Raw genomic sequence first — 20,486 nt, 5'->3', positions numbered from 1 at the left:
AAAAAAGTCGACATGCGAGACACTTGTGTGTGTCCTTTGCCAACACTACTTAGTTTAAAGGACAGTAAGATAGAATGATTTTTTTTTGTGAGAACAAACTGACAATAACTTTGGTAGCCACCCTGCACAGACAGACAGACAGACAGACCAGGGAGTTGTTAAACAAGGGACTGGTTGTGCCAGTGGACCAGTCATTACTACTGGCATGCTTACTTTAATATATGGGGGTTAAAAGGGGTTAAAAGTGGGGAACAGAGGAAAGAGAAACTTGCAACAAGGACAATACAGTGCACAGTACATCAATGACAAAAAAAAATACATTTAAATGAAAGCTACTGTTCTAAAGAATATATGTAAACACGCCACAGGCATTCCAGTCAAACTATTAAACAAATCACAACGATGTCATGCAACTAAAAGTGAAATATATAAATATATAGATGTATTTTAAACATAGTGTGAAAGTTTTACAAACTAGGCTTGATCTCCGCGATGGGAGGCGTTCGAGACCCTGTGAGTCCCTGACTGCCCTCCTTCCCACCAGTCCGCCTACTCCTCCTGCTCCTCTCACTGCCGGAGGCCCTGTCCGTCGTCGCCACCTTTGCCCTTACGGACGCGGCCCCGGCCTCAGCCCTCGAACCTCTACCAGACCTGGATGAGCGGGAGGGCTGGGAGGGCTGGGAGGGCTGGGAAGGCTGGGAGGCGTCCGACAGAGAGGTGCTCCGGGAGGTGCTGTCTTCCTCCGACTGCTCTGTCTGCGTCTTTTTCTCCTCGTCTGACAGGCGGTCCACCAACTTTAGCGTCTCCCCGCTAATGTCTTTAAAGTATTCAATGGTGCGCTTACAAATTTCATTGGGGTTTTCCTGTCTGTCCTGTCTACATGGTCCCTCGCTTGTGACATTGCTGACCTGATGCCTGTCCTTCAGTGGTAGCCTTGAGGGCAAACGTATGGCTGCTCTCTCTGAGTTCAGTGCTCTTGTTGGCTGCGAGGTAGCTCGAGCTGAAACGACTGAGCTAGCGGCAGCAGCAGTGCTGCTCTTTTTAACACCCTTGATTGGTATTCTAGACCTGGGCTCTACCTTGGCTATGGCTGGCTCTCCTCTTTTCCTGACTTCGACTTTGACTACTTGCTTGGGCTTCTGTTTGCCTATGGCTTTTCCCTGTGTGTGAAATGACCACCCTGCTGCTTTAACTGGGAGCCTTGACTTGGGCTGCTGCTTCACCTCACTTTCTATGACTGCTTCACTTTTCTGGTCCTGCACGTTTTTGTGTGCATCCACACTTTCTTCTACATCCCTACAGCAGAGTGTTTCTATCCTGCTAGCTTTCTGAAGAGTGGGCTCAGAGGAGGACTGCAAGTTAAACACCACACTACCGCACTGAATGTAGTTGGCCTGAACACTGGAGGACTCAAGGTTATTGTTGTTGTTGCAGTTTTCTGAAGGGTAATCTTTTCTCTCTAACTTGGGTTCAGTTTGTCTGCTAGACTGAGTGTCTGTACGCTGACCCTCAATACTGATGTATTCTGGCACCATCTGTCCTTCTGACATCTCAGCTTTACAATCTGTGAGATCCCCCGAGTCTTTTTTCACAGTTATCGAGGCAGCTATGCCCATCTTAATAGGAGTACGTAATTTGGGATCAACCTTAGAGGCTGTGATTGTGCAAGAGGAGGCGGACTCAGATATGGCTTCACAGGTGGGGCCATCAGTACCGGTACAGCCAGTGTCACTGCCAGGCTGTGCAGGGCTGCCTTTTGCTGCTGTTGCTGCTGATGTTGTTGGTGTAGTGCTGCTGTCTGTGGTAGTATCTATAACCTTCACCTTTCCATCTACTGTGGACCTCTCCCCTGTTTGTGACTGAGAGGAAATTACCCCCAGGCTCTTGCCCCCTCTCCCCTTTTCCCCTGTTTTAGGGTCAGAGGAATGCTCACCAATCTGGAAAAACTGAAGCCTCTCTTCAACAAAGTCCCGCTTGCTCATGTCAATAGCACCACTGCGGGTCATCTCAAACATCTTTCCTTCGTGGAAAGGAAATGGGTTAGGCTCGCTAGTCGGTGTGCTCTCATCAGTCGGTGTACGAGCAGGAGTTGTGTCAGGTGTTGTAGCCTGTGACTTGTCCTCCACTGATAAGCCAAAGGGTTTGGGGTCATCCTCTTTTGCTTTAGACTCATAAAGTCCCTCGTTATCACCCCCTTTGGTGGACCAGGGGTCAAAGTCCAAGCCTTTGGTGGCAACAGTCTTAAAGGTTGAGTTCAGCTCCTCTTCAAGTTGGTAGGCAAAGTAGTTGTCCCCAAAGCCCTGCCTCTCTGGATGTCTTCCTTCAAGCGTATAATCTTTTTCTTCTCCACTGCCTTTTGTTGAAGATGCACTGGTTTTATCCCCTGCTTCTTCACATTTCTCTTCCTCTATCACTTCAAGCTTAGACTGACTAAATGGACGGTCAGTTGTTTTACCATCATGAGACAGGCTCGATGTTTTAGGGTCTTCACTCAGTCCATCATCCTCATCCTGAAGGTCATACCCATCTAAAGAGTCTATTTCAGTTGCATCAGTGTCATGGGAGAACTCAGCAGTGGTTGCTATAGAGCAGTCAGTGATTGACTGGTCATTGCCATTTTGTTCGAAGTCAACATCTTCTTCCTTTACTACACCATTAACCCCAGACTCCTTATTATTTCCATTTTTCTCTAGTCGTTTTTGTTTTGGGCACTTATCTCCCTCCTCTTTCATTTTGAAAGTGTACTTTTTGACCGGGGCAGGATGGAAGACAGACTCATCATCACTAGAATCACTGTTATCAGCACCAGGGGGAATGGGAGATGGTGGCTGGACCCTGATGATTGGCTCAGCTAAAAGGTGCCTATCATGCTCCTCCTGGAGATTCACCTCCATCATTTCTGTGTCTGCCTCAGAGGAAACACGTTTCCCCCTTTTCTCAGGGTTAGACTGCTCTGCCTCTAAAGGAGGAGGTGGAGGGAACTCTATATAAGCCACTCTCTTTTCCTTTGACTTTTGTCTCTCTACATCTTGATTTTTGCTGTGATTGTCTGAAGAAGCTGGCTTCGATTTTTCCTTTGAGGGCTCCTTGTAAGTGAAGGTCTTTCCTTCCTCCTCCTCAGATTCCTCTGGAATAGGGCTTGGCATACCAGTCATTTGGCCTATCAAAGTGTCTGGTGCTCTTGAGGTCAGGCTTACATCCTCTGAGCTGGGGGTCTCTGGGGTAACAGGACTTTTCCCAGAGCTGTCCATGAAAGTCACTTGTTCTAAAGTGTCGTCTTCTGGACTTCCTTGAGGAGATGGAGACTGTTTTTGTTTAACAGAGTAAAATGCACCCCGAGTCTCATGTACTGTCCTACTCTCATGGCTTACTATCTTTTTGTATGTCCCCAACTGCCCTAAGGCCGTTTCTTTCTCATACTGCTTCCCTACTTGGATGCTAACATACACAGGTAAGGGTTTAATATCTTTGATACCCTCTGATACAACTGCAGGGGTAACTGGATCCAAATACTCTATTGGGCTGCCATCAACACCATTACACACTATGCTTGATTGGCTACCATCTGATGAGTCAATGGATTTCCCTACTGATGATCCTCGAGTGGACTTATTAGATTCAGAGCTACTGTGTACCCGATTTCTAGCTAAAGTCGGAATATGACACCCTGTCCTGTCGTGTGGTTCAGCAGAGTCTTCTAATTTTGAAGAGGTGGATTTGCGATTTTCGGAGAAATTAGATGGCTTTCTAAGAGGAATTTGCGATTCCGAGTTTTTTTTTAGACTATCATTGGAATTTGGACTTTCTCGAACAACAAATTCTGTGTAGATTATTTTCTTGGTCGTTTCTTGTCTTTGAGAATCACTATTATTGCCATCTTTCATTGACTCATGAATTAAAGAATGCGATAGTTTGGGCGATTGTGGCTTATAGCTTCCATACCCTTGGCTCTCTTCTTGAACCTTTCCACTGGCCATTTGCTTGGGGCTGCACTTATTTGTCTCACTATCTAAACATCTCCTCTGGTTTACTGGGCTTTCTGGTGTTTTAGGAATATTTGAACCAGCAAACACCTGATATACTGGAAGCTTACTTTCATGAAGTTTCCTGATAGGTGGATTTGCATTTTGGACACCTTGAGGAGTTCTATCCTGCCTTTGAGCTTCTTGTTCAAACTTTAGCCTCACTGCATTCACTTTTGAAGAGGATATTTGGAACTGTTTAGAGCTTTCACTTGATATTCCTTGTGTTTTGCCATCTCCTTGTTTTCTTGAGTCAGAATCACTAAACTGCAGCAATACTCTCCTCTCTGGACTGCTGGGTAAGCTGGCACATTTCCTGTCACTGGTGCCGAACCTATCTCTGAGCCGTTCTCTGCTCCACTCTTCACCACTACCCCCATTTCTATAAGCTGACCTCTCTGGACTGCTGTGTGTAGAGCTTGGCCCTGATCGCGATTCTCTGAAATCAGGTCTGCGAGATTTCTTCTCTGGCGAAGAGAGCTCATCATTGAGCTGTTCTGTTCTATCACGAAAAAACTGAGATACCTCACTGAGTTTTTCCTGTGCCTCTTTTACAGTCCTGTCCACTCTGTCCTCATACATAATCTGTTTTCTGTCCTCACACTGTGTGTCATCTGGCACACGCATCCAAACAGACTGCTTTGGGCTACCAGGCTCAGAAGAATACTGCAAAAGTGTCAGTTTGTCAAAGTTATCTTCCACATTAGTCATTCGTCCAGATTTGTCAAAGACATTTCTTGGAGACCTGAAGATATACTCTGTCCTTTGCCCAAGTGGTCTACCTTCACTGTGACTGTTTCTGTCTGGTGAGTGGAAGTGAGACCTATCTCTCAGATATTCCTCAGAGTCAGAATGAGACTGGTCAAATTTCTCAGAGAGTAGCATTTTTTCTGCATAATTATAAGATTCTCCCCTAAGTTCTGATGATTCATCCTCATTGTACTCTACAGATTGCTGGCTAAGTAGCTTTAGTGTTTTGTAAGAGTCATCTGCCATAAGCTGGGCTGAACTAGGGCGACTGTCTTCCTCCTGTGCCATTGGTGTGTACACCGGAAGTGATTCTTCAGGCTCGTCTTCTTGTCTGTTTCCAGGGTAGTAATACATTTCCTTTTCTGCGTGATTTTTTGTCTCTCTGATGATTACCTCTGTTGGTTCTGTTTTGTTTCCCTTTTCAATGTGAACCTCAATAATTCTTTCAACTTTAGGTTTGGAGTTGACGTCCTCAAGGATTCTCTGTGACGTCTCTTCATTGCCAGTTTTGTGTTCAAACAGTCCAGCCAGTTCTCTTGAAGGGTCTTTGCCTGCCTGAAAAGCCTTCATTATGTCATGTACAGACATAGTTTCCTCACATCTCTCAGAGGGTGTGTCTTTGCCAGGTTTGTGGTACACCATCCTGGTGGTGGTAGTGATGTGAGTCTCCTCCTTTACCCTCATCCCTTTTCCCATTGGATCCTCATCAGGGATGACCTTTACTGAATAGCATTTATTCTGTTCTGGAGTTGGTGTGGCTTGATTTAGATGCCCTTTAGAATCTGAATCAGTATATCTGATAGGATGTGTTTCCTCCATTAGAGATTGTTTGTTGTCCTCTGGGGACTCATAGCTTCTGATGACATGAACAACCTCAGTTCTAGTCTCAGTGATAACTGGCGGAACTGGGATATCCTGAAAAAGGGCCTTGGGGCCCATGCCTTCTGCACTTTGAGGGGCAGAGGGTGTCCTTTCACTCCTGGTCTCAAAACCACTGTCTGAGAGGGGGCTTTTATCCTGCTCATGTGAGATATCATCAGGGGATTCTAGCACAGTGTCTGCTCCAAAAAGGGCATCTGCTACTTTACTGATTTCTTTGTCTGAAGGGGAAGAGCGCATGTTTGTTGGAGGCATTTTGAGCTTATGCTCCTGAACTGCTATGGTGGGTTTTAGGATACGTTTCTGCTTCTCCTTGCCCTCTCCTTCTCTCTTGCCTTCATCTGCTTTATGCTTTGTGTCATGCATTTTGGAGAAAGAACTATTACCAACATCATTAGCTAGGTAGTCTACCACTTTGGACAGATTGAAATCCCTATCTGGTATTGTTTTTGATTTGGCCTGAGGAACCACAGTCTCATATCTTGGTGGATAGCTCCAGTTGCTTGGTGGTTGTTCAACCTGTACTTTTGAAAAATGAATGTCATCCAAAGAGCCCCTTGAGAGGGAGACCCTACCATCTTTCGCAGCATCTTTGGTAAGGATTTCACTGACTTTTACTAAATCTTGTTTTACTTTTTCCACAATCCTATACGGCTCCTCATCCTCAACCATCTTAACCTCCTTGGGAGAATCAGATTGAAATCCTTTGTTGGCTGTGGAGTTTGGGTCTGTCTGCAAAATGGCTGACATCCGTATCAAGTCTTCTTTCATTTCAGCTACATCCTTCAAAATCTCCTGGCTGGATGACAGTGGTGATGTGGTGTTTGATTTCAAGCCAGCAGAAAAAAGAGAGGCTTTGATGGGGGAGAGAGTTCTGGCAAAGGATGACTGCAACTGAGCATTCACCTCAGTAGGCATGGTCTTCCGTGGGGACAGGAGGGCAGCAGCTGACTTGGACACCTCAGGTAACTTTTTAAACTGAGGCTCTGGCATCACATTAATGACAGAATACACTGGAACAGTCACTGTACTGGATGTAACAGCTGTGGTGACATTAGGAGGGGATCTTAGTGTGGCATAAAGGGAATTAGAAGCTGAAGACCTCATCGACTGAAAAGAGGAGGAAGCAGAAGAGGACATGGACTTCAAAGTGCCGTAGCCTGCAGAACAAGAATTTAGTGTTTTCTCAACCTCATCAAAGGCTGCATTGACATTTGTAGTTGCAGCATTGGTGGTTGCCTGTATTCTCTCTTGCAGGCTACTATGGAGATGTGTTGGGGATGAAGAGCGGTAATGTGTAGATGACACAGTTCCATTGATTAGAGATGCAGCACTTGGAGGAGAGTTGTTGGATTTGAGTGGTGATGAAAGAGATGAGAACAGGTTCCTTGCAGGGCCAGTGACATCGGAAGCAAAGGAACGCATAGATGAGAGACCGGGGACTGTTTTTATTGGTGAGGACGATGCTGATGTGCCACCGGAGCCCCCCATAACAGTCTTGTATGGTAGGGGTGAACTAAACATGCTCAGTGAAGATTTGGGGGAGGTTGGTGGGGTCATGCCTATGGATGTTCTTTCAAGAAGAGCACTTCCTCCAGAGACAGTTATAGGGGAGGTCCTAGCAGACAATGTTGCCAGCCCTTTCATAGACAGAGGATCTGGGGAACTTTTCCCTGGTGAGGCCAGGGGACTCTGGGAAATCTGGCTTGGGTATTGGGATTGTTGGACCACAGTTTTTATAGGAGAGGAGATGGTTCTGTAAGATCGTATGGGGGACGCCATGTCACTAACTGACTTAACAGACGAGGCAGGTGAACCAGGGATATTGGTCTTGATGGGGGAGGCAGAGTTGATGGACCACACAGACTTTAATGGAGAGGCAGAGGGTGTGTTGGATGATGAACTGGAGAGGGAGCCAAACCCAGATTTGGCTTGGCCAGGGACGGGGACAGGAACAGGCGACCACGCCTGATAAGATCTCGTTGAAAAGACAGGTTTGTGAGGGTAGCTAGAAGGCTGTGTTCTCGTCGAGCTTCGATCAGTTGTTTCTTAAATCATAATTTAAAGCAAAAGTAACAAACATAAAATGGAACGTAAAATAATTTGAAAGAAAACATAAAAACCAGAGAGAGAAATTTGAGTCAGTCAGAAACACCATTAATCACAGCAGCAAGACAAACGTTTAAAACAACTGAAACAACTGTCAAATGTAATACAGGCCCTTTAAAACAAAATCAGGATGGCATGTTGGTCTGAAATCAGTCTACTAATTACAATATAAACCTGGATAAAGGATGGTGTGTGTAGGAACAAAACCATTTGATGTGGTAGAGATGGAGAAAAAAAAAAAAAGAATTATGTATCCAAAAAACAATTCCATTGACTTTTGATGTGCTTAATCTATTTGCCTCCTTGCAACAGTGCCTTTCTCAGTACATGATTCATGGACACCAGTTTCCAATGCCAGAGATGACCCCACAAGTGTATATAATTATCAGTTTGCTTGTTTGGTCACAGCTTTAAAGGTGAGGTTGCACTTTACAAAGTTACAATGAATAATACTTCCTATTGTTATTGTTCAAATCACTGTTTACAATGTGGTTGTTTGAACAAAACACAGGTGGACAAGGTTGGAGTAAAACAAACGACTGTGCCCTAATAATATGACATGCAGTTTACAAACTGCTGCAACAATTTATAATGGTTACATGGGAATATATGCCAATATTTTGTAAATGGCAAAAGGTTAGGTGTACTATAGTCTCAGCATATGGTAAATCAAGCTGATATAAAGTGCAACCTGTTAGCACATTAATATACACAGCAGCACACAGTCATAAAGCCAATATGAGAGAAATGGCCAATAAAAGAATGAGAACAATTCAAAAAATATTTTATTTTACATGAATTGAGTGAACATGATTCTTTTTTCAAATGATAAATGAACAGACAGACATTGATTCCCAGTGTTTTCACAAATGTAAAGTAACTGTTCAAACAGGGAGACTTTATGTCAACATGGGGTGGGTATGTAAAGCGTAACAGACAGGAAACCATGCAAATGTATGACGCGTGACAGGTGACCAAAAGAGTATGTGTTAGATGAAGAGGGCACCTCAACTGATTAACATTAGAAAATGTGTAAAAATAAATAAATAAATCAATTCAAAATGTTCACAAAAGTAAAAATGGGGAACTCACTCGCTGCTGGGTCGGTCAAATAGCTGTAGCGCTTACGCAAAGCTAAGGAGGCAAAGGTATGACGTCGTTCTGGCTTTTCAGTCTGAAACAAACAAATAAAGAACAAAGGATGCTTCAACACAAAAAGTATGGTGAAATGTGGTTTGAATCTTTCAGAATTGGGTTGATGTTGTTTGCTGCGTTAGATATGGCAATGCACGGCTAAGATACTGTCCTGACATTACTCAATAAATACATGCACTTAGGACTGGCGCAAAAACAACACGTCAGGTGTATTATTAAGTCTCGTCTGTAGAGTAACAAACTTTTTTGTTCACGGACTCAACGCCAAATAACTAATAATTTGTATTTTGCCTTTCCTACAAAGTGGTAGGCATGCGTACACGACATACAAATGCCTATTAGGAGTTCCCTCAGCTCATCGTCACATTTGGTGACATGGTACAATTTAATAAAATTTCTTCAAGTAGCGACACATATTCAGTCCTGTCGGTCGCAATTGTTTTGTTTATATTATATTATAATTCTGCATTTTATGATTTATATAAATAAAAATCTTATCTTTACATAAAGACAGTGTGTGCATTTTATGTAACCAAGTGAAACATAATGGTGTGATAAATCTTTTCGGTGTTTGTGTTCCTGTGTCAACTGAAACTAAGTTGTTTGACAAAGTCTGGATTTGTTGTAGGCCTGCAACGGTTATTCGATTAATCAATTATTAATCAAATACTAAATTGGTCATCAATAATTTTGATATTGGATTCATCAGTTTGAGCGTTTTTGAAAATATCTAAAAGAAGATGTTGTTTTTTTCCTTACATGTGAATATTTTCAGTTTTTCTTTTACTCCATATAACAAAGAAATCATTAAAACTGAAAAAGTTTGGTTTGTGGACAAAACAAGACATTATAGAACATCATCATTTCCAGGTTTGGGAAACACTGATCAAACTTTTTCCACATTTTCTGACATTTTGTGGCCAAACAAGGACAGATTAATCAATTATGGAAATAATCGTTAGTTGCAACTCTAAATTTTTGGGCATATTTTGTGCTAGTGTTAAATAAAATCTGAATTTAATAACCTGGTGGCTGATTTGTCCCATATAAACATTCTGTTTAGCAGGTGGGTTGATATAGTGAAGTAAAAATAATACAGTAAGCACTATCGCTACTTTTTAATGGAAATATTCATTCTCAAAAACCTATTTCCCTTCGATTGGACTCACTCTGCAATAAACGTCATTGACATGCAACTAAGAGTGTTAGTATTCTCTGTAACACACAAGCCGTGGACAAGGGTGAAGAAAGGAAATAAACAAACAAACATATAAACAACGACTAAGTGGAAAAATGGTAAGAGTTAGGGTTTCGTCCTCAGCTCGAGAGACACCTTAGTCCTGTGTGAAATGCTCTTCGAGTTAATAGTAAAATGGCAAAATGGTGATTTATGTAAAAGAAGGAAAGAGATGGAAAACAAGCCAAAGTGTAGAATAGACTCTGCGGGAGACTTGTGATGATAACGACAATAAATAAATCCCTGCTGATTAAAACGATTGCCATTTCGTCGCATGCACTACATGGGGGTTACTTCAGCAGTGACGCAAAACACGCAGCTGTGTAAGAAAACGAGCGGTCAGAAGCGGCGTTCACGTGCAGGTGCTGTACAGAGACAAAGTATTAGCAACACGTTTATATATATATATATATATATATATATATATATATGTATATATATATACCAGACAGTGTCTGCAGTGAAGCAAACCAAACAAAACAACAAGGAGGAAGCAGCTCCACGTGATGATGAAGAATCTGTTTACCTCATCATCAGGATCAGACTCCATATCCTGTGGTATTCCAAGATGCACAGCAGGAGGAGAGAGATGACACAATGGAGAGCAGGGACGTTATAGTGAGCGGGGAGGGGGGGGGGAAGAAATAAAATTCAGGGGATGAAAATGGAGCAGCAAAAACAACAAAAAGCATCTGAAAAAATCTGAGATTAAAAAAAGAAAAAAAAAAATACAAGAGCAACATAACAGAAACGAAAGCAAAAGGATTCAAATGTTCTTGTGATCAATCGACACCACAAACACAGGAGAGGTGTTTTCTTTTCTTTTTTTTGCAAAATTCTGCTGTAACCACAGTGAGCCAAGCAACGACAGAACATTCCAGCTGCAGTCAGAAGTCGGAATATCCAAGGTTTGGAACGTCGAGCTGAGCGCAAACTCACAAACCCCCGACATAAGACGGCTGCAACTCGCGTCAACAGTAAGCAAAGACAGATTTACTGTTTATTTGTTTAACGTTAAGTCAGCACAGTCAACTGTATCCAAATACAGTGTAGAGTGTTGTTAGTGACTGGTATATCTAACAACAGCTAAGGTATTTTCCACATTTTTCCTGATTTCTCAGATTGACCGCAGTCGACTCGGAGGCGACGTCACCCTAACTTTCCGACTTCTGATGTAAATGGAACACACCACAAAATAAAAGCATGATGTGCATGTGTGGCTGCATGTGTACGTTGTGGGGTCGTATGACTGGCACAGGCTTTAACACTAATAGACACAAGCAGCAGGCAGTCTCGTTCATACGTAAAAACGTCAGGACAACGCTGCTTTTCTTTCTTTTTTTTGTTGTCTTTCACTTCATTAACATGTGGATGATAATGGTACGGCCTACAAGGACAAACTGTTCCAACGAAATGGTCTTACCTTCCGGTGGGTTGGCAGTGTGATATTCAAATTGCATATGGCAGTCTGCGGAAGGCCTTTAGAGGATTTTGGCTCTCTCAAGAAGGAGAGGCGTCCGCATGGCTCCTGGCCCATATCTCTAATCTGAAGGAGATAGTCATGAAACATTAAGTGATATGATATACAATATTTCCAAGAATGACCCTGTAAAATGAAGTAAAAAAACTTTATATATAGTTTAACTTGAAAAACAAACTGTTGTGTGTGAGAATCTCTCACTTGTTCTATCATTTTAACTTCCTGTGGAATAATCCATCAGATCCAGCAAAGGAAAACAGTTATAGAACAACATACAGTACATAGTAAATCCTCACAGAGAAAGAAAGACCGTGTTGTACCTTCACATTGAATGGAAGTCTGTTTTCCTTGAAGGAGTAGAAGTTAAAAACCAACTGCTGGCCGCTCTTGACCAGAGGGGAGAGGTTGCCGTAGCAATCCACGTGGATAGGCTTGCCTTCAAGAACCTGCAGAAGTCCAGTGATTGAAACGCGGTGTGATGAGGTTCATGAAAGCAAATGTACTTTATTTAAATCCACAGTCATTTGTCTGTTAGTTCTTTATGAAGGCCTTTGCACAGCAACAGAAACTTTAAGCAAACATAAGTGACATGGAACAAGAAAGAGAAATAATATCACAGGTTGAGAGCAGACTTTACGATGTCTAGTTCATATTGAATTAAATGTAAAGCATATTTCGATTGGTAAGAGGATAAATAAACTTAAAAAATAAAGTTAGGTGCAAAGTCACTGATGTGAAGTTGCATTGACTGGATATGGGTTTGAAAAATAACAATAATGTGTGATCAAATGGCGAAAAGGTGTCTGGTGTGCAAAAGGCCTTTAGACTCGTTTTGCCTTTCAGTATGTTTTCAAGTGTACATAAACCCACCTCGATGTCTTTGCTCCGGGCCACTTCTTCAAAGTTCTCCTGCTGCTCCAGGGTCTTGTCCACTTTATCGTCCGTCATGCAGAAGCAACGCAGCCGAGCCTCAATAATGTCGTTCATCTTGGCGAACACCACAAACTTGGCCAGATACGGCACGCAGATCAGCTCCCGGTATAACTGAGACGCTAGACTTACCGTCTCAGGAATCTGGTGACAGTCTGCGAGCCAGAACCTGAGGAAGAGGAGGAGGAGGAAGAGGAGAGATGTGAAAGTCAGCTGAGTTAACCATGTCCCTGATGTGGGGTTTTAAAATGTGCCTTTATTAAATCATTAAAACTCTAATCTAAAGGGAAGAAACATCTCAACATTATTAAATCTTTATCGTCCTCACAGAACAATATCATAATTTTTCATGGGTCTAAGAAACTGTCATGTTGATAAAATGATAATTAATTTAAAGTAAATAAAACAAGTAAAAGCATTCTTTGAAGAGTAAAAAACAGACACATGACAGCAGTGTAGGGAGAAACCCGTTAACAACAGGCTGCACACTGATCACCACATGATCCAAATCTAGTTAGGCTCAGATCGAGAGTTCATGACTTTTTATATGTACAGGGACCTCGTCAGTGTCAGGAGGAGAAAATAATCCACTATCTAGTTACTTCATCAACTCAATAGATTAAAGTGAACAGTGCAAGGGCAGCTAAAGTGTGTCCAAATTCACTTCAAGAGCACATCTTGATGGATAGCTGTTAAAAAATGACCAGCAACATCAGCAAAATCTCTCTTTTAAGAATCTTTTAAGCCTGGAAATGAGCTCATGATTAAAATAACTGAAGTCAGTTGCTTTTGACTGGCAGATGACAGACAAATTCTCCCATTTTTTAAACTGGAAATGTTCTATATTCTGCCACCTAGTCCCAAACTTTGGAAATAGGCAAAAATAAAAAATTATATAAAAAAAACATGGATCAGTTTAAGTATGTGACAGTGACAGTTCATTCAAAATACAGTGTGTGTGTCTGTGCCTCACCTGGCCGACACATTTGTGGTGAAGGAGACACAATCAGTGACGAAGGACAGTGGTGTGGTCCCTGTGATGTCCTCCCACTGGGCAGGGGACGTCCCTCCTGCATGATATAAGAGGACAAAAGATGATCCCACTGTTTTTCCAGCCAAACAAGTGTTGAGCTGTAACAATCCACATCACTTTATCTTCTCAGAACTGACGTTCTCAGCGATGCAGCTATGTGACACTGCAAACATAAACTATAGAAAATATCTGGACCCAAATGTCTGGACGTTGGACATCATTTCAGATGAACACAGTGGGAGATTGTCTGGCTCAGAAGCAAACACATGTCCAGATCATCCAGGTAAGGTGTGGAGCCTGGATTGAGCATGGAGGAGAAAGTACATTCACCCCCGCTCTGTGTGAATAATCTGAATCTCTTCTTTCTATGCTCTCATATGGACTCACTCAGACATTAACCAAAAATTTGACTAGGGATCTGAGAGGAGTTCCAGAAAATGGCTGCACAGATTTTGTTGACATTTGGGTTCTCACTTACCGCCCATCATGACAATTTCTGGAAAATATCCAATCTAGATGGCATGTCTTCAAACAGCTATTCTCAGTGATAACTATAAGTGGAAATGCAGATAACATCTAGTTGCATCTAAAGCTGATCTTCTAAACCTCCACAGCTCTTCCCTAATCCGTACATCTGCAGCTCTACTCGCCTGTGATGCTGCACAGCAGACGTAGGCAGGGCGCAGCGTCTCCTCTGCGGCCGCTGGGGTGACCTTCTGCCGACCTGGGTGGGACAGGGATCGTCATTGTGATCGGCTTGTGGAACTTTCTTCTCCTGGGCTCCACGGTGACGATGGGACTGAAGGTGGCTCTGTTTCCAAGAATAGCCCTCGCCATGTCATCTGGTACAGGCTGGGCCTGGACGGCAAACACGGGACGACAAGGAGGTGCAAAGTGTAAAGATGAACCAGAAGGCCTGACCCACTTTCAACTAAAAAGTAGGCCAGATATTAAAAGTCTGAGGACAGTATAGCTATATCTCACTGTACCTGCAGGCCAACACGGATCTTCTTGGTGAGCGCCCCCTGTGGGAATGATGCCTGCACCATGGGCACAGTGCTGCTGGACAGAACGCCTCCGTCAGGACCCATGTGGTTTGACTCCTGCTTTATCCGTGAAACCACGGCAAAATACTGAGGGAAGTCTCTGGTGACAATGCGGCAAATGCGCTTCTTCTCCAACTCAATGGGGCTGTCCAGCTCTGACACAGAAAACAGCGACAATTAATGGATTATTTTCTTATTCCTAATTAGACTGACAGTGACATACTTTCCATCAACTGGTACAGTGCGGTTTAGTTTGCCATAAATCCTGATCTGGGTTACATTTTCACCACAGGGTGCGTCAGGCCAGATGGCAGTAGCTGTGTCAACTAAGTAAATAGTGTGACATCACACTGGCATGACACAGTGTAATAAATTTAACAAACGAGAGCTCTGCACAGTAAACACTTTTGTGCACTGATATCATTCATTAAAACAGAAACTTGGAACTTTCTTGAACCCTCGATCTGTCATAATACACTATATATTTAATGTTTTCCCCCATTCCATTCCCAGTTGTGACAATTCCCTGACAAACAAGTAACTGACTGCAGTGTACGAAGCTTCGCCCTTAAGGTGCTGGACCTCTGTGTGCTTGGTACAAAATTTACCTCAAAACAAACGTATTGAGCTGTAACGTTGTTGTGTATTTTGGACAGAATCATTGCAAAAAGGACGAAATAGAATAAATAGCTTGAAAGATACTTCTGTGGTGAAAATTTGATTTTCCAAGTCAACAGCTGACACTGTCCTGAGTAATGAAGTTTAGCTTTTCCTACGTGACTCAGTTCAACTTCATTAGTGTGGACCAACAAATGGTCTTTGCGTCCTCTCCTTTACCTTCATCCATTCCAGTCAACAGGTCAACAAGGTCTTCTGTTCTGGCGTCGGACTGGTGCTCCTTCCACGTGTCGCCATTGTCACTTCTCAACACAATCAGCTCCCTCTCTTTTCCCCGCATGGAACCAAAATGAGGGATTTCTACAATCACCGGACTGAAAGAGAAAAGACAGCACCACAAAAAAACACAAAAACAGGTGCGATGTTTCCTTGTTTAGTGATAATTGCTGGTTAATAGGTTGGTAGATAGAAGAAAACTTTGTAAGCAAAAGTCTTGAGCGTGTTACCCGAGAAACTGAGCCCCAGCCGGTCCGACCTCCACCAGCCGGCTGACCAGCCCCTCTCCCTCCACCATGGGCGGAGGGTAGGCCAGCTTGTGCCTTTTGGCTAAGCGGCAGGTGATGCGTGTAGGCGCTGTGCACTTCCTGGGAGGGATGATGATGCGCATGCCATTGTGGCGGCTTCCTCTCATGGAGCCCCCGCGGGCATCCACCATGAAGCTGACCAAGAACCTGCGGGGTGACAAAGAACAACGTTAGAGTAGGGGAAAAAAAAGACCCAAACGTCGAGAAGGAAAGACAAAAGTCAAACCACGGACACAGGTGAAGAGGACGAGTCCCATGCTGTGATCACCGTACACCCAGACAAAGTTAGAAAACGAAGGAAAACAACACAAAATAGAGGAAGCTGGAGTGATAGAAAGAAGAAAAAAAAGATGCTTTGAGTTCTGAAAGTTGGGAGTTCTCACCTTCATCTGCCTCATTTTAAAACAATTCACACAGTCAAAAACGAAACGTGGTGCTAATGAAGAAAGTTTAGTTTCCAGTTCTGAGGCAAAAGGTGAGATCGTCACCAACATTTCAGTTCCTCTGAAGCGACACTCTGTGATCAAATATTAAACACCTGCATGGATGTTTTCATCATGATAATGTGTGATGTGTCCCATTCTTCAATTTAAGAACACGGTTTGACCTTCCCTTTAAAATAACCTTTGATAAAAGGAGAGAACGAGGATGATAATGTGGTGTAAGAGAAAAGTAGTTGTGTTAGGTACAGTATGTGGCAAAAACCAGAATCATTTTAAGTCTCTGAGGAGGATTTATTCTTAGTGTGCAGTGAGAGACTGTGTGTGTGTGTGTGTGAGAGAGAGAGACAGACATCGCACAACAAAACTCCCAAACACATTGACTATACACTTCTAACAACTACTCAGTGCAAATGGAACACCAGACCACACAGATGAGATGAGCACAGCTACGAGGAGGAGAAGAGGAGGAGAGAATGAGGGGAGAGGAGAGGAAAACAGAGGTGGTGGAGGAGTGAGAGACACCACTGCGGCATCACGGGTGAGAGCAGTGAACTCAGACATCACCTGGAGTCATACTGTGGGAGTGGGGAGGACAAGCTGCAAAATAAACACATGGGGACAATGCCGAGGGCAAACCCACAGAACCTAGGTTTAGTATCAAAGTTTCACAAAGCAACGTTGGGGTCTGTTTCAACTACTAGAGGTGACAGGAAGAATTAAAAATAAATAATTAAATAAGGGAAATAAACACACAAAGAGACAGAGGACAATAATGACAATGACAAAATTATACACACACTGACAGAGAAACACACAAAAGCACAATAATGACACACAAAGACTTCAAAACTGGACATGACAGATCTGAGTACTTCATTTCTGTAAAGACAGCAAACATTGCAGTGAGTTCTGTGCCCTGTTTATAGCATTTTATACAGTCATAATATTTAAAGTAAGTGAACGACATGAGAGCAGAATCGTATCAGTTTATTCAAATGAGCTACTGAGCTCACAGAGAGCCTCTACTTTGTTTCTGTGGCGATAAAAATCAGTGAACATGCCGGTGACTTCTGGACCATGTCCCTGGACTTATGGTATGACATAGAGAGCTTTAGAGGATGAAGTGTACATTTGTGCTGAAAGGTGATGTGTACAGCAGCAGCAGCAGCACTGCAGAAATCCCACAGCCCTGCACCTTGTCTGCATCAGTGCTGCAGGGTTTGCTGAATATTGACTTAAGGGGGAAAGAAAAGGAAATACAACTTACTTGTAAAATATGTGATTTTTGCTATAGGTCATGCAGTGTGTGTGTCTGCATATACAGATATTTGTTGTCTGTGTACTATTGTACATGTGTCTGCATGTTAATAAATCATCATTTCAGATGAGATGGCCCCTCGTCGTTCTTACCCAGAGTGAATGGGGCTGGACACGGTGTTGTGGCTGTGGTCCATAGTGTCTGGAGTCCAGCTGTAACGCCGCATGCACTCTGTGCTGATGTCTCTCGTCACTGCCAGATGCTGGAAGAAGAAGACAGAGGAGGAGGAGGAGAGAGAGACACACACACAGGAAAGAAAAAAAGAGGATAAGAACGTGATAGAGTTGGGGACAATTGAACTTGAGTTGAGAAAAGAGGAAGAAGGTGTCGAGATGGAGAAAATGAGAAATACCGTAATTGACAAGAAAACATAATAAAGAGGAGGATGGAAATAGAAAAGTTTATAAGTAGATAACAGAGCTAATTATACTGTGAACGTGCTTTGATCTTGCAGTGAACGTGATCACAATGAAGCCCCAGAGACCGGAAATTAACTTTAACACATGTACAATGTGCTCTTACCTGTCCAATCGCCACTGATTGAAAAGAAATAAAAATAGTTGTTGTCGATGTCTTAAAAAATGCAAACTTTGCATAAAGCAGTTTGCGTATCGCAGCTCAACAACCAACACAGAAGGTCACCCAAAAATGGAATTTCCTGCATTTTGATAAGCTTCCAACACTTGAGGACGTAGGTATTACACTGTAATATTTAGAGCAGTGTGGCCAATTTCATTATTCTGCAGAATTTCAGTTGACTTTCGCCCCAAAATAAACAATTTTGTATTAGAATACTGAATCATGAGAACATACTGTGAACACAGACCCCCACTAATGTATGAGATGAGAACGGCATGGACCCAAAAAAAATGAACACGCAGGAAAAATAAGAGCTGAGCCACACTGAGATGGACGGAAAAATGACAAGTCAGACTTGCGTGGACACTTTATACCTTATTGAGTGGGTCAACCAAGTAGGAAATGTCTTTACAGACACTCTGAAGCTTAGGGGGAGAAGAGAGACGGTTCAGAAGTCACAGTTTAATTCATGAAAGTGATCAGTTTCAACCAACGAGAGCATCATCTCATCTCAGTGACTTCATCATCTACCACATGTAGCAGAACATACTGTGATAACAACACAGAATATCAACCAGGAGAGGGAAACTGTTTTGTTTTTATAACTTCTGGTAGATAAAGAACCCGTTTCGTAGAACGTTTGTCTCGTTAAATGATGTTTATGAGTATAACGAGAGAGTTGAGCTCAGTAGTGTACACTTTGGCCATGTATGGATTGAGATTTTGGGAGGTGATGTCACTGGAGTTGCAGCTTATGTTACAAACACTTCAAAAAAGCGAGAGGCTACAGTTTCTGTTTTTGCTCTTGGACACCAAAACAAGTAACGGACAGGCAGAAAGCAAAGCGTGGGCCTCCCGAAGCCCTTAGGTTTGAATAAACTTTTCAGCCAAGGTGCTGTACACTCGCCCTCAGCACTTCAGCAAAAGCAAGGCTGGCATTGTGGCTGTCTTCTCTTATGACCTTTGTGTAAGACAAGTAAAGCTACCCTGCTCCTTTCCTGCTTAAATCCCACCTCAGTCTGTAGTTATTCTTTTTTGAACCAGATCATAGACAATATAAGAACAGTACTAGAAAACTAACATCAGCAAAAGTTAGACTTAGACTAAAAATAAAGGTGTGATTAGGGTAAAAGGGGAGATTGACTGTCAGGAAAAGAAAGACCAGATGATGAATAACAAGAAACTGATCTTACCGTGTCCTTTGTGGGGGCCAGAATCTCTTCAATCATCATGCTGTCTCGTGCAAATGAGCTCCGGTTGAGTGTGTTGGACCTATCCGAACTGAAGGAGCGGAGGCTACATGTTACCACGCAACCCAATGCCGCGGGCAACGACAAATGAAGGGCGGCGGGGGAACACAAAATAAAACAAAAAAAGCAAGGTATCCGTTACTACATGCAACCTCCAGGGAAACACTTTTTTTTGTTTACTTACTTACTGGACACAGAGAGAGTGTCGAAAGTCTATGTGTGGAAAATAGAAAGGGGAAGCGGCAGAGTCCGCAGTTGTAAAAGGATAAGATGCTGCGGCGGCAGGTTACTCAGAGATGGAAATGAGAGTGAGGTCGGTTTGTTTGCATTAAGAGAGGAGAGAGAGAGAGCGACGGAAGGAGGCAGAGGGAAGTAGGTTGGTTTAAAAGAAAACAGATATTACAGGTAATGTTCCGCAAACACGGATGTAACGGTGTCAGTGGGCTTCTTGCAAATCACAAATCTCGTTCAGATGACAGTGAAAGATCTCTTTCAGACTCGTTTCACAATAAAGCTCAACCACTGACAGATCTGGACCCGTTTCAAAGGAGCCAGAAAGAAAAAGGGAAAGCTGAAAGTCTCCTCTGTGGTCATCCTGCTGCAGTGTGCTTTATGTCTACGTGTGGTGACGCGTGTCTGTGTCTGCAGCCTCTCAGGCTCAATGCGGTGCTGTCGATTCCTTTCAATGTTTATATCTGAAGCTGTTGTTTTTTTGTCGCCACAAGAATAGGGAAAACTTCTCATGATGCACGTACTATATTTGTGTCGGCGTGTAAAATACCTTACATACTGTATGACCACGATCCCAGCGACACAGCTGAGAACTATGCTTTATACTGTACTGTACATGTGTTGTGTGTGTGTGTAAAGGGTGAGTGAGAGGGAGAAAATGCAGAGCTCAGCGTGTTTGAGTGGGCACACTATTCAGCACAGAGAGAAGCCCTTTATTCAGCACTGCCTGCCTACCCCACCATCCAAGTTACCAAGCAACTCTGCACGGCCTGAATGGAGTCACTGGCATTACACCCCCTCCAACCCCTCTGCTTTCACCGG

The 20,486-nt window shown here is 43.0% G+C and overlaps 1 protein-coding gene across 22 annotated transcripts in view; it reads right to left on the bottom strand.

The window, feature by feature from the left end:
* LOC122781585 (ankyrin-3-like) overlaps nucleotides 1-20,486 on the bottom strand; it is a 125,251-nt gene that overhangs the window by 11,341 nt on the left and 93,424 nt on the right. For 11 of the 22 annotated variants that reach the window (XM_044045338.1, XM_044045337.1, XM_044045335.1 and 8 more), the window contains 15 exons: nucleotides 19,377-19,479; nucleotides 18,558-18,608; nucleotides 17,697-17,806; nucleotides 16,851-16,883; nucleotides 15,766-15,990; nucleotides 15,479-15,633; nucleotides 14,585-14,796; nucleotides 14,246-14,453; nucleotides 13,536-13,632; nucleotides 12,503-12,731; nucleotides 11,953-12,078; nucleotides 11,576-11,698; nucleotides 10,679-10,705; nucleotides 8,853-8,934; nucleotides 476-7,699 (listed from right to left, as the gene is read on the bottom strand). In XM_044045338.1, coding sequence (XP_043901273.1) covers nucleotides 476-7,699; nucleotides 8,853-8,934; nucleotides 10,679-10,705; nucleotides 11,576-11,698; nucleotides 11,953-12,078; nucleotides 12,503-12,731; nucleotides 13,536-13,632; nucleotides 14,246-14,453; nucleotides 14,585-14,796; nucleotides 15,479-15,633; nucleotides 15,766-15,990; nucleotides 16,851-16,883; nucleotides 17,697-17,806; nucleotides 18,558-18,608; nucleotides 19,377-19,479 — 9,005 coding nt within the window. The remainder of the gene's footprint in view (nucleotides 1-475; nucleotides 7,700-8,852; nucleotides 8,935-10,678; nucleotides 10,706-11,575; nucleotides 11,699-11,952; nucleotides 12,079-12,502; nucleotides 12,732-13,535; nucleotides 13,633-14,245; nucleotides 14,454-14,584; nucleotides 14,797-15,478; nucleotides 15,634-15,765; nucleotides 15,991-16,850; nucleotides 16,884-17,696; nucleotides 17,807-18,557; nucleotides 18,609-19,376; nucleotides 19,480-20,486) is intronic. The other 11 variants (XM_044045347.1, XM_044045357.1, XM_044045351.1 and 8 more) reach the window with 8 other exon arrangements.

The sequence above is a fragment of the Solea senegalensis genome, linkage group LG15, assembly GCF_019176455.1.
Source record: "Solea senegalensis isolate Sse05_10M linkage group LG15, IFAPA_SoseM_1, whole genome shotgun sequence".
NCBI lineage: Eukaryota > Metazoa > Chordata > Actinopteri > Pleuronectiformes > Soleidae > Solea > Solea senegalensis.
The sequence above is the reverse complement of the archived record's forward strand: the minus strand, read 5'-3'. Positions and strand labels throughout refer to the sequence as shown.